This window comes from Dama dama, chromosome 1 (genome assembly GCF_033118175.1).
Source record: "Dama dama isolate Ldn47 chromosome 1, ASM3311817v1, whole genome shotgun sequence".
NCBI lineage: Eukaryota > Metazoa > Chordata > Mammalia > Artiodactyla > Cervidae > Dama > Dama dama.
This window is the reverse complement of record NC_083681.1, coordinates 17,280,288-17,293,596: the sequence shown is the minus strand read 5'-3', so window position 1 is coordinate 17,293,596 and position 13,309 is coordinate 17,280,288. Positions and strand designations below refer to the sequence as shown.

General features: G+C 41.7%; 1 protein-coding gene across 2 annotated transcripts in view; it reads left to right on the top strand.

Annotated features, from left to right (window-relative positions):
* The window catches only part of PIWIL4 (piwi like RNA-mediated gene silencing 4), a 111,540-nt gene extending 99,295 nt beyond the window's left edge, over window positions 1-12,245 (top strand). For both annotated transcript variants that reach the window (XM_061143979.1, XM_061143970.1), the window contains 7 exons: window positions 262-462; window positions 1,507-1,610; window positions 3,445-3,515; window positions 4,899-5,052; window positions 9,987-10,112; window positions 10,219-10,366; window positions 11,048-12,245. In XM_061143979.1, the coding sequence (XP_060999962.1) occupies window positions 262-462; window positions 1,507-1,610; window positions 3,445-3,515; window positions 4,899-5,052; window positions 9,987-10,112; window positions 10,219-10,366; window positions 11,048-11,164 (921 nt within the window). In that variant the 3' untranslated portion in view covers window positions 11,165-12,245. The remainder of the gene's footprint in view (window positions 1-261; window positions 463-1,506; window positions 1,611-3,444; window positions 3,516-4,898; window positions 5,053-9,986; window positions 10,113-10,218; window positions 10,367-11,047) is intronic.
* The last annotated feature ends 1,064 nt before the right edge of the window (window positions 12,246-13,309 follow it).

The window sequence follows — 13,309 nt, the reverse complement described above, 5'->3', positions numbered from 1 at the left end:
AAGGAAGAGCCGAAGGAGGTGGTAGGATTGGAGGGGGCTTTGCAGAGCAGATGGCTGATGAGAAGGCATTTCAAAAGGCTTAGATTCATTGTCTTCTCTTTAAAGGCCATTTAAGAAAAGAATTGTCGGTGTGCTGTTTGCTTCTTGGGAGTGTAAGGATGAAAGATGTTTTGGAAATTCCTTGTTTTTTAAAGCATCCTCTCAACATAAGTAAATTGACTTTTTTCTTTTTGTCGTTGCTGCTGTCTGTTTTGTTTTTAGGTGCTGTGCGTTCTGCCTTCTATGCAGACGAGCTATTATGATTCCATTAAAAAATATTTGAGCTCCGACTGCCCCGTGCCCAGCCAGTGTGTGCTTGCTCAGACGTTGAATAAGCAGGGGATGATGATGAGTGTCACCACCAAGATTGCCATGCAAATGATCTGTAAACTCGGGGGTGAGCTCTGGGCGGTGGAGATCCCGGTGAGGAACTGCCTGTCTTTTCCTTTTAGTGACCGATCAGTTATGAATTTTAAAAAGTGAATCAAAGTAGGAGATAATTTTCATGTGATTCTAGAAATATTTGCACTGTTTGTTTATTGGGTCGGTTTGTTGTTTACCTGTCTGCTCTGGGTTCCATTATACACCAGCCACTGGGAAGGTCTGGAGGGTGAGTTGTGGCCCCTGTTCCCGTGGAGCTTTAGTCAAGCTGGTAACAGAGTATTTCATGAAAGAGAATCTAGTTTGGCATTGACTTGGAGGGACTTGATTGGAGCCATTATTTAAAATCTGCGTTCTGTGGCTCCTGCCTTTCCCTGCTTTCAGCAGGGCAATACCTTGCAGAGGCCCCTTGCACCCTGGATGGAACACCTGCCCCCCACACTCCGAGAGCTTGGGGAAACAGCAGAGCCTGTGAGGTAAAGCTCCAGTTTGTGTTGGGAACTGAAAAAATCCTATTCTCTTTCCTGAACTATGGCCACCGTGGAAGGAAGTGAGGAGCCTCAGGAATGAGGGCCCATTGCCTGTTCCCTTAATCAGGATATAACAGGTTACCCCCAGCTGCTCCTCCCGGAGGCACGGAGGCACGCAGGCACGCAGACAAGGGAGGATTCCTTGGAGAGCTAAAGTCCAACTAATAAAAATAAATGGAAAAAAAGAAAAGAAAAAGAATGGGGAATGGAATTTCTCTTCAGATTCCTTCAGCCCTGAGGCAAGGGATAAATGGACCCACTGCTTTACCAGAACTCTTAAGCCACTGATGGCCCTTACCCACCCCAACAGTGGTTGGTGGCCATTTGGGATTACAGTGTCTCTCTTAATCAAAGTATGTACTATATTCCTCTCTCTGTCTTTAAGTTTCTCTGGTTTCTGGTTTAATAATCTGCCTCAACTGGACCTTGATCTCCCTGGCGCAGAATTTAAATAATTTCATAACTACGGAGAGTCTTTTAAAAACTTCATATTAAGTCATTGCTTGGGAAAATAATACCTCATTCCATTAAATCATGAAAAAATCTAATTTTACAGTTAAAATCCCTGATGGTGGTTGGTATCAATGTCTGTAAAGATGCATTCAGCAAGGAAACAGTGGTGGTTGGATTTGTGGCCAGTATTAACCCCAGAATCACCAGGTACTTTTAAAATTACCCTAACACAGTCTTCAGCTGTTTAGACTTTTACTTCTGATTTAACTAATAGCTATACAGCAAGGAATAGTCTGTATTCTTCACTCATTTTTAAAATATGAACACTACGGTCACAAATTATACTCACATGTATAAATGTGATGGGTAATATTGGGGTAAAATTTAGCTTCAATAAAATACTATTTTTATACATACATTAGGACAGGCTATTTCTTATATGCTCTGTACTAGGAAGTTTACTTTCATGATGTCAAGCAGTTGAGAATCAGGTTGCCTGGATTTATATCCTGATCTGCAACTTATCTATTCTGTGTAAATGTTCAAGACATGCTTGTAAATATTTTTAATAGTCACAGAAACTTGATGTGGTGGTTGTTTATTTACACAGCTTTTAAAAACATAGGCAGGGGACTTCCCTGGCGGTCCAGTGGTTGAGACTCTGCTCTTTCATTGCAGGGGACACGGGTTTGACTCCTTGTTGGGAGACTAAGATCCCATATGCTGAGACACACAGCCAAAAATAAATAAACAAATAAAAATAAAATACATCATCTTTAAAAAAAAAAAAGCAAACATAGGCAGGATGAAGGATAACACATTAAACATTGACTTATAGTACATATTAAATTGTAGTTCTTAGAATCGTTTCAATATTTGTAACTAAACAGTGTATTTTGAGGCTGTTTGCAACAGGTTTTCTTCCTAGAATTAAGCTCTTTGATTTACTCCGTTAAATTTGTGATCAGGAATATATTTGGAATTGTGGGAAATGGATGAAGCAGCAGTCTGCATGCCTCCAACTTCATTCCAGGTTGTATGAGATCCCTGTTCTCTGCGTCACTTCTTAATCACACACCCAAGGGACTTCTGGCTTCTTAGCAGCATTTCTAATTGCATCATGATTATTGCACATTTTTAGAGAACTAGAGAAATGGAGGTATTAGGTATCACTAAGTCATGATCTTCATTTTATAAGTGCTTTTAATTAATAATTTTAGCAAGAGAACTTGCTTCTGAAGTCTAGATTAAGTTAATCATGTTAAGATATCAATTCCCCAAAGCTTACCTATAGAAATGAAGTTTATACTTGAGAAATCTTTGAATAATTTGAAAGTGGAAGGTCTACTGCTAAACTAATACATTTCCTTACAATAATGTAGTGGCCTGTATTTATCAGTGCTTATTATGTACCAAGTGCTGAACCAAGTACTTTGCATATTTTACCTAATTTTTACAACAACCCTATGAGATACTAACTACTTTGCATGCCAAGTCAGTTCAGTCGTGTCTGACTCTTTGCAATCCCATGGACTATAGCCCGCCAGGCTCCTCTGTTCATGGGATTGTCCAGGTAGGAGTACTGGAGTGGGTTGCCATTTCCTCCTTCAGGGTATCTTCTGACCCAGGGACTGAACCCGAGTTTTCTGTGGCTCCAGCATTGGCAGGCAGATTCTTTACCACTGAGCTACCTGGGGAGCCCACTAGCTACATTACTATTTTGTAAATTTCCTTTGCACAAATGAGGAAACTGAGGCTTAAGTTCATATAATAAAGTCACACAGTTGGTGAATTTACCAGCCAAGACTTGAACCCAGAGATATCTGATGCTAACACTGTGCTTTAGTTTCTAGTATCAGTAAATTTTATTGAATGGGAGGGGGGTAAGGGAGAGCATTTTAATATAATAGTGATCCTATAGTGTAGACAAAGTTATGAACATTGATTTAGTTATAATGTCTACTTCTTAATTTAATACTTATGCATGTTTATAGCAGAACTTTCAAAGGTGAGCTTTACTTTGGTTCTTTGCTTTCTTTAGATGGTTTTCCCGCTGTATTCTTCAGAGAACAACAGCTCATGTTGCAGATTGCTTAAAAGTGTTCATGATCGGTACTAAACTCAAGCAGTGGGGGTGGGCTCCAAGGACTGCTCCTTCAGACCCAAAGTCCATAAGCTGCTAGCAGAGCAGACAGGTGGAAACAGACTCCTTAAGTCTGCCTGAGTCAATTGGCTCCAGCCTAGTTGGAGACCCCAAAGCTGCGGCCTGACTCAGGCTGACGGATAGGCGCTGTGGAATTTGCATTTGTGTCTCTGTGTGAAAACCTGAAAGCCAGAAAAAAAAAAAGAAAGAAAAATTGAAAGCCAGGAGGAAAGAAAGTTTGTTGCTGCTGGTGGCTCTGGCAAGCAGTTTGAAGACCGAAAGAAGCTTAGCCCGGAGGAACAAGGATTGTGACAGACCAGGTCTAGAAACAGGAGAGAAGCCTGGGGGACTGGGGTGGGGGTGCTGGCAGGTCAGGTGTGGCCTTGGAGGAGAAAACAGGGAAGATGGGGAGGGTGCCCTCCTCACAGAAGGATGCAGTGGAAAGAGGGCTCTGGGGTTCCCATATCTGTTCCAACCCAGGTCCGAAACTGGCTGGGCCACTGCCTAGCAATGTGACCTGTACAACTCCCCATGCCCCTAATCTGCTTCATCACAACTATAAACTTTGAGGGGTTGTAAATATTTGTTTCCCAAAAAGGTGCATTTGGTGATAGGTACTGGTAGTGGACTTATACATATGGTCATTTTCTACAAACTAAAGTGAATCTCCGGGACCATAAACTCTCCTAATACAATGGTGCCATATATGCAGGAAAAGAAATATTTTATCATATTACTTTCCCTTCACTTCAAAACCTGGTCATTTTTTTAGCAGTAGTTATGAAAAGTTTCTGTTGGGTAGGAGTCTCTGCTCTTTAGGCAGTTTCTTAAAGTGAGTGGAAATTTTTCAGAGTTCATATTGTCAGCAAGACTTATGGGTGAGTCAGTGTGAAGAGATGTTTTTTAGAGGAACAGCCAAGACTTTTCCTTATGTTTTCATATTTATGCTCATTAGAGAAGAAAATTACATAATATTATCCAGTCTTTCCTTATTGAGAGGATTTAAAGATTTAAATAAACTAAATCAGTATTAATTTGGTTTGAGGGAATTTGTCTATTGCATAAATTAAATTTTAATTTATTGCTTAGAAAATTTTACTAAAGATATAGGCTGAGTTTGAATATATATTATGCCACAGAAGCCATTATGATTCCTTAAATAGGAGAAATGCAGCAATGTTCCAGAAATTTATCCAATTTTATATTATTGCAAATACAAACCAGATTAGGTATTACCCTATATCACTGTGGTCTGAAATAGCAGGCTATTTAAACATTGAAATATGTGGGAATGTTATTCTTTGTTGGCATCGGACAAGTCATCCTTTTCTTACTAACATCAAATCCTGCAGGGGCACTGAACAGGTGGTATAAGCATAACCACGGTTTGCCAGCACGGATAATTGTGTACCGTGACGGTGTCGGCGATGGTCAGCTCAAGACACTCGTTGACTATGAAGTCCCACAACTGCTGAGCAGTGTGACCGAAGCAAGTTCAAATACCAGGTATCAAATGAGTATTCTTTTCCCACTTCCAATTCTAGGACATTCATTGTAACTATTAAAATTATTATGTGCATCTGTCTCTTATTTTTCATGCAGTTAAATTGTTCTCCATTTCTTCTTTATGCGAGTACAACCACCCCTAGATTGGAGGGTGGTTGGGATGATCTTACGCAAATCGTCTGGGTGCTGTGAGCTTTTGGGGGCCCTGGGTAGGGGTACCAGAAGAAGGCAGGAATCTCCAGAGCAGCTGACACTGAGATTCAGCAGGAAGCTTGCAGGGCTGCTGGCAGCTAAAGATGCTTCATACATATTAACATGCTGGGGGAAGAAAAACAAGCGCTGGTTTCAAATTTGAGGCCCAGATCAATGCACAGGGTGAAAGGCTCTGACATGCAGGCACTGATATGCAGCTCAGGTGTGTGAAAGATGCTGAGAGTGCTGTGGGTGCTGTGAAATCAAGGCTGCATTTGGAAATCAGACCATGCTAAACACCAAGAACCTTCCTTTACTGTCAGATTTGTAGATTCGATGTCTTGGTTCATTATCCTCCATGATTATATCCAGTGGTAAGTGCAAGAAAAATGTTAGAACCGGAAAAATGGAGGAGGATTATGATCTTAAGATGGCTCCTTATAATCCTCAGGAGGATTATGATCTTAAGATGGCTCCTTATAATCCTCAGAAAGCTTTATATTCCAAGTTGTGCATAGCACTCCCTCTCCTCTGTAGGGTTATACCATCATCACTACTGTCGAGGCTCAAAGGAGCCAAACCTTGACCTCATCAGTGACCATCAGAGAGGAGGGAGAGCATCATAGTGGAGTGGCAAAACCACCTTTAGCTGCATTCAAACTATCAGAGCCAAACTTTCTCATTCCCCACTGACCTTGGGTCACTTCAGTCACTCAGTTGTGTGCGACTTTTTGTGACCCCATGGTCTGGAGCACGCCAGGCCTTCCTGTCCATCACCAACTCCCGGAGCTTGCTCAAACTCATGTCCATCAAACCCATGATGCCATCCAACCATCTCACCCTCTGTCATCCTGTTCACCTCCTGCCTTCAATCTTTCCCAGCATCAGGGTCTTTTCCAATGAGTCAGTTCTTCATAATAGGTAGCCAAAATATTGGAGCTTCAGCTTCAGCATCAGTCCTTCCAATGAATATTCAGGACTGATTTCCTTTAGGGTGGACTGGTTGGATCTCCTTGCAGTCCAGGGGACTCTCAAGAGTCTTCTCCAAGACCACAGTTCAAAAGCATCAATTCTTCAGCACTCAGCCTTCCTATGGTCCAACTCTCACATCCATACATGACTATTGGAAAAAACCATAGCTTTGACTAGATAGACCTTTGTCGGCAAAGTGATACCTCTGATTTTTAATATGCTGTCTAGGTTGGTCGTAGCTTTTCTTCCAAGGACCAAGCATTTTTTAATATCATGGCTGCAGTCACCATCTGCAACGATTTTGGAGCCCCCCCAAAATAAAGTCTGTCACTATTTCCATTGTTTCCCCATCCATTTGCCATGAAGTGGTGGGACCAGATGCCATGATCTTCGTTTTTTGAATGTTGATCTTGAAACCAGGTTTTCACTCTCCTCTATCACTTTCATCAAAAGGCTGTTTAGTTCCACTTCACTTTCTGCTGTAACAGTGGTGTCATCTGCATATCTGAGGTTGTTGGTATTTCTCCCAGCAGTCTTGATTTGAGCTTGTGCTTCATCCAGCCATGCATTTCATATGATGTATTCTGCATATAAATTAGATAAGCAGGGTGACAATACACAGCCTTGACATACTCCTTTCCCAATTTGGATCCAGTCCATTGGTCCATGTCCGGTTCTAACAGTTGCTTCTTCACCTGCATACAAATTTCACAGGAGGCAGATCAGCTGGTCTGGTATTCCTGTCTCTTGAAGAATTTTCCGCAGTTTGTTGTGATCCACACAGTCAAAGGCTTTAACATAGTCAATGAAGCAGATGTTTTTCTGGAACTCTCTTGCTTTTCTATGATCCAACAGATGTTGGCAATTTGATCTCTGGTTCCTCTGCCTTTTCTAAATCCAGCTTAAACATCTGGAATTTTTTCGTTCATGTACTGTTGAAGCTTGGCTTGGGGAGTTTTGAACATTACTTTCCTGGTATGCAAAATGAGTGCAATTGTGTGGTAGTTTGAACATTCTTTGGCATTGCCTTTCTTTGGGATTGGAATGAAAACTGATCTTTTCCAGTCCCGTGGTCACTACTGAGTTTTCCAAATTTGCTGACATGTTGACTGCAGCATTTTCACAGCATCATCTTCCAGGATTTGAAATGGCTCAACTGGGATTCCATCACCTCCACTAGCTTTGTTTATAGTGATGCTTCCTCAGGCCACTTAATTTCGGACTCCGGGATGTCTGGCTCTAGGTAAGTGATCACACCATCGTGGTTATCTGGGTCATTAAGATACTTTTTTGTATAGTTCTTCTCTGTATTCTTGCCACCTTTAATATCTTCTGTTTCTGTGAGGTCCATACTGTTTATGTCCTTTATTGTACCCATCTTTGCGTGAAATGTTCCCTTGGTATCTCTAATTTTCTTGAAGAGATCTCTAGTCTTTCCCATTCTACTGTTTTCCTCTGTTTCTTTGCATTGATCACTGAGGAAGGCTTCTTATCTCTCCTTGCCATTCTTTGGAGCTCTGCATTCAGATTGGTATATCTTTCCTTTTCTCCCTTGGCTTCATCATCTCTTCTTTTCTCAGCTATTTGTAAGGCCTCTTCAGACAACCATTTTGCCTTTTTGTGTTTCTTTTTCTTGGGGATTGTCCTGATCACTGCCTCTTGTACAGTGTCACGAACCTCTGTCCATAGTTCTTCAGCCACTCTATGAGATCTAATCCCTTGAATCTATTTGTCTCTTCCACTGTATAATTGTAAGGGAGTTCGTTTTGGACATACCTGAATGGTCTAGTGGTTTTCCCTACTTTATGCAAGTTGTCTGAATTTGGCAATAAGAAGTTCATGATATGAGCAACAGTCAGCTCCCGGCCATGTTTTTGCTGATTATATAGTGCTTCTCCATCTTTAGCTGCAAACAGTATAATCAATCTGATCTCAGTATTCACCATCTGGTGATTTCCACGTGTAGAGTCTTCTCTTGTGTTGTTGGAAGAGGGTGTTTGCTATGACCAGTGCATTCTCTTGGCAAAACTCTGTTAACTGCCCTGTTTCATTTTGTACTCCAAGACCAAACTTGCCTGTTACTTCACTTCCTATGTTTGCATTCCAGTCCCCTATGATGAAAAGAACATCTTTTTTTGGTCACTTTTTTTGGTTAGTTCTAGAAGGTCCTGTAGGTCTTCATAAAACCATTCAGCTTCAACTTCTTTGGCATTAGTGTTTGGGGCATAGACTTCGATTACTGTGATATTGAATGGTTTGCCTTGGAAACAGAGATCATTCTGTCATTTTTGAGACTGCATCCAAGTACTGCATTTTGGAATCTTCTGTTGACCCTGAGGGCCACTCTGTTTCTTCTAAGGGATTCTTGCCCACAGTATATAATGGTCATCTGAATTAAATTCAACCATCCCAGTCCATTTTAGTTCACTGATTCCTAAAATGTAAATGACCACTCTTGCCATCTCCTGTTTGACCACTTCCAATTTACCTTGATTTATGGACCTAACATTCCAGGTTCCTGTGCAATATTGCTCTTTACAGCATCGGACTTTACTTCCATCACCAGTCACATCCACAACTGGGCACTGTGTTTGCTTTGGCTCCATCTCTTCATTCTTTCTGGAGTTATTTCTCCACTCTTCTCCAGTAGCATATTGGGCACCTACCAACCTGGGGTGTTCATCTTTCAGTGCCTATCTTTTTGCTTTTCCATTCTGTTCATGGGGATCTCAAGGCAAGAATACTGAAGTGGTTTGCGTTGGATCAATCTAACTGACCCGAGTCACCAGCATGCAATTTGGGGATCATAGGATACACTTTAGCAGCTGACAATGCTAAAGAGTTCATTCTCCTGCACCATGACATCAACTTTTAAAAAGTTTCGAGATTGAAAACATTAATAAAGTATTTTTAAGATAAAGTGCCTAAAGTGAATTTTCAGTGATCTGGAGGTTTCTCCCATAATGGCAAATATTTGTTGTTGTTTAGTCGCCCAGTCATGTCTGACTCTTTTGAGACTCCATGGGCTGTAGCTCACCAGGCTGCTCTGTCTCTGGGATTTCGCAGGCAAGAATACTGCAGTGGGTTGCCATTTCCTTCTCCAGGAAATCTTCCTGATGCAGGGATTGAACCTGTTTCCTGCATTGCAGGTGGATTCTTAACCACTACCGGGGGTGAATATTTGGACTTTATCTATTAACACTTAACACCTGGTCATTCAGCATTTGACCCCAAGGTGTATGTGGGGTCAAATCCACCCTCCCAGGCATGTGCTTCCCATTCAGAAGCAATGACTGGAGGAGTAAGGGGAGCTTCTAGTTCTCCATTTTTTATTCAGAAATTGAGAAGAGTGAAGGTGAAACAGGGAGATGATTGCTAATGGAGAAAAGAATCGTGTCTCTGTGTATAATTCTACAAATGCTTTCTTTAGAAGTGCTAATTGTAATTTATTGTCCCGTGAACCATTCTTTCCCATCCCCTTTCACTGATGGAAATTGGTCAAGTGATTGGACATACCACACTTTTGCAACAAATGAAGATGATCCTTAATTTAAAGATTGTTTTTATTTCAGGGAGGAGGGGAGATTAAGGGTAATTTTAATTTTCTTTGTTTTGCAGAATTTTGTGAATGAATTAATTTATTTCATTTTAAAATTACCAAAAATATATAAATAAATAGAAACAGCTGCATGGCTTGGTTTTAGTTCTCCCCATCTTCTTCTTATTATTATTATTACTATTATTTTTTATTTTGCTTGTCTGGTTTTAAGCCCCAAACTGTCAGTGATTGTGGTCAGGAAGAAGGGCATGCCACGATTCTTGGCGGAAACCGGCCGAACTCTGCAGAACCCACCCCTTGGCACTGTCGTGGATTCGGAAGCAACACGGCCAGAATGGCAAGTTTGTTAGAAAATCTGTTGTTAACAAAGCTGTGAACGTGTGTGGTCAAGTTTGGCCCTGTTCTGCCTGCCTTCTTTCTCACAATCCTTCCTTTCCCCTCAGGTACGACTTTTACTTGATCAGCCAGGTGGCCTTTCGGGGAACTGTTAATCCCATCTACTACAACGTCATTTATGATGACAATGGCCTGAAACCTGACCACATGCAGAGACTCACGTTCAAACTGTGTCACCTCTACTACAACTGGATGGTGAGTGACGGCTCTGTGCTTAGTTGCAGAGTAGAACTCAGGGTGTCCACCCGGAGGTTGTCCCCCAGTTCACATTTGGCACAATGCCTGTATTTCCACAGAGGAGGGATGAATGGATGGATGGGTGGATGGATGGCTTCTTAGTCCACACTGGATGAAACCCGGTCTATCATAGACATAAAACACCAGTAACTATTAGAATTCATTAGCACTGATAATTTCTCAAAGACTTTACGATATACATTATTTTATACTGGTCTGGGAGGAAACCACGGTATTGTTATTTCCAAGTGACAGATGAGACAGTTGAAGGCAACTCAGATATTGTGTCTGGTGGGAGGGCAACAGGCATGACTCCGTTCCACAGCTGCTGTCAAGGTCCAAAGCCAAGATTTGCTCTCAGCCCCTCAGAGCATCAAATTGTAGGAAGCGCAGGTCAGCCCTCAGTGTGTGGTTCACAGGTCCGGGCGTCGTGAAACCAGACTGGCCCTCTCTGCTCCCGCATCCTGCCCAGTGAAGTTAAGTTCGCAGTGAGCAAGGTCGCCCTTTGTTGCTGAGTTCTTACTGATTTACACACATTCTAACATATGTATAACTGGTGGATGAAAAAAACTCAGAAGAAATACCGCTTTGAAGAATAAGTTTTCCTCTTAATTACTATCAATACGTTTTCCTCCTTAGGGCCTAATCAGTGTTCCGGCTCCCTGTCAGTATGCACGCAAGCTGACCTTCCTAGTGGCACAAAGCCTTCATAAAGAACCAAGTTTGGAATTAGCCAATTCTCTCTTCTACCTGTGATAACGTGAACGGGAGGCATCACTGGTGGAGGATTCTGAGGAGCCCATGGTGTACTCTGTACAAATCTGCTATAAGCTCAAGGCTGTGGCTCCGGGAAGCAGATTGAGTGTAGTTTTAACTTCTGAGGGGAAAAAAAAAAAAAAACATAGCAACTGAACCTGAAATGGTTCAGAAGAAATGATGTTTTATTTTATTTTTTTAATTTTTTTTTATTGAAGGATGATATTACTGCGCAATATTGTGCTTATCACTGCCTTTCATCAACATGAATCAGCCGCATGGTATACACATGTGTTGTTTTATTTTAAAGAGCTTTGTGCTCAGGGTGAATTCTCGTTGTGGTGTATAGAATTAAAATGTACCATCACCTGTAAGGAATACCACAAAGTTAAATATCCCCTCAGAAAATAAGTGCTTGTGTGATGTTTTAATGGTAGGGTCTAATTTCCACCCTAAAATTTGCAGAAGTTTTCTTAAATTATGTTGTAGAGTGTTTTGTTGAGTGGTTTAAGTAGTTGTTAGAAAATAAAGAAAATTGAGAGCATCACATACGTGTTTATTGTTATTTGAATTTTAGTTGACATTTCATGTGAACTTCATTATTTAAGGGTTTTCAGCAAAAACTCTTAGCCCCTAAACCACCTCACCATCACTTTGAGTTATATTTCCAAAAGTGAACATTTCACTTATTCTTTTTTTTTTTAATTGAACTATTGTTAATTTACAGGATTGTGTTAGTTTCAAGTGTACAGCAAAGTGATTCAGTTATACATGAATATTTACACATGTGTGTGTGCGTGCGTGCTAAGCCACCTCAGTCGTGCCTGACTCTTTGCGATCCTGTGGACTGTAATCTGCCAGTCTCCTCTGTCCATGGGATTCTCCAGGCAAGAACAGTGGACTGGGTTGCTATGCCCTCCTCCAGGGGATCTTCCCAATGCAGAGATCAAACCCATGTCTCTTAGTCTCCTGCATTGGCAGGTGGGTTCTTTACCACTAGAGCCACCTAGGAAGCCCATATATGTATCAGTTCAGTTCAGTCGCTCAGTCGTGTCTGACTCTTTGCGACCCCATGAATTGCAGCACGCCAGGCCTCCCTGTCGATCACCATTCCCGGAGTTGACTCAAACTTATACCCATCGAGTCAGTGATGCCATCCAGCCATCTCATCCTCTGTCCTCCCCTTCTCCTCCTGCCCCCAATCCCTCCCAGCATCAGGGTCTTTTCCAATGAGTCAACTCTTCACATGAGGTGGCCAAAGTACTGGAGTTTCAGCTTCAGCATCAGTCCTTCCAATGAACACCCAGGACTGATCTCCTTTAGGATGGACTGGTTGGATCTCCTTGCAGTCCAAGGGACTCTCAAGAGTCTTCTCCAACACCACAGTTCAAAAGCATCAATTTTTCGGCACTCAGCTTTCTTCACCGTCCAACTCTCACATCCATACATGATCACTGGAAAAACCATAGCCTTGACTAGACTGACCTTTGTTGGCAAAGTAATGTCTCTGCTTTTTAATATGCTGTCTAGGTTGGTCATAACTTTCCTTCCAAGGAGTAAGCATCTTTTAATTTCCTGGCTGCAGTCACCATCTGCAGTGATTTTGGAGCCCAAAAAAATAAAGTCTGACACTGTTTCCACTGTCTCCCCATCTATTTCCCATGAGGTGATGGGACCAGATGCCATGATCTTAGTTTTCTGAATGTTGAGCTTTAGCCCAACTTTTACACTCTCCTCTTTCACTTTCATCAAGAGGCTTTTTAGTTCCTCTTCACTTTCTGCCATAAGGGTGGTGTCATCTGCATATCTGAGGTTATTGATATTTCTCCCAGGAATCTTGATTCCAGCTTGTGCTTCTTCCAGCCCAGCATTTCCAATGATGTACTCTGCATATAAGTTAAATAAGCAGGGTGACAATATACAGCCTTGACGTACTCCTTTTCCTATTTGGAACCAGTCTGTTGTTCCATGTCCAGTTCTAACTGTTGCTTCCTGACCTGCATACAGGTTTCTCAAGAGGCAGGTCAGGTGGTCTGGTATTCCCATCTCTTTCAGAATTTTCCACAGTTTATTGTGATCCACACAGTCGAGGCTTTGGCGTAGTCAATAAAGCAGAAATAGATGTTTTTCTGGAGCTCTCTTGCT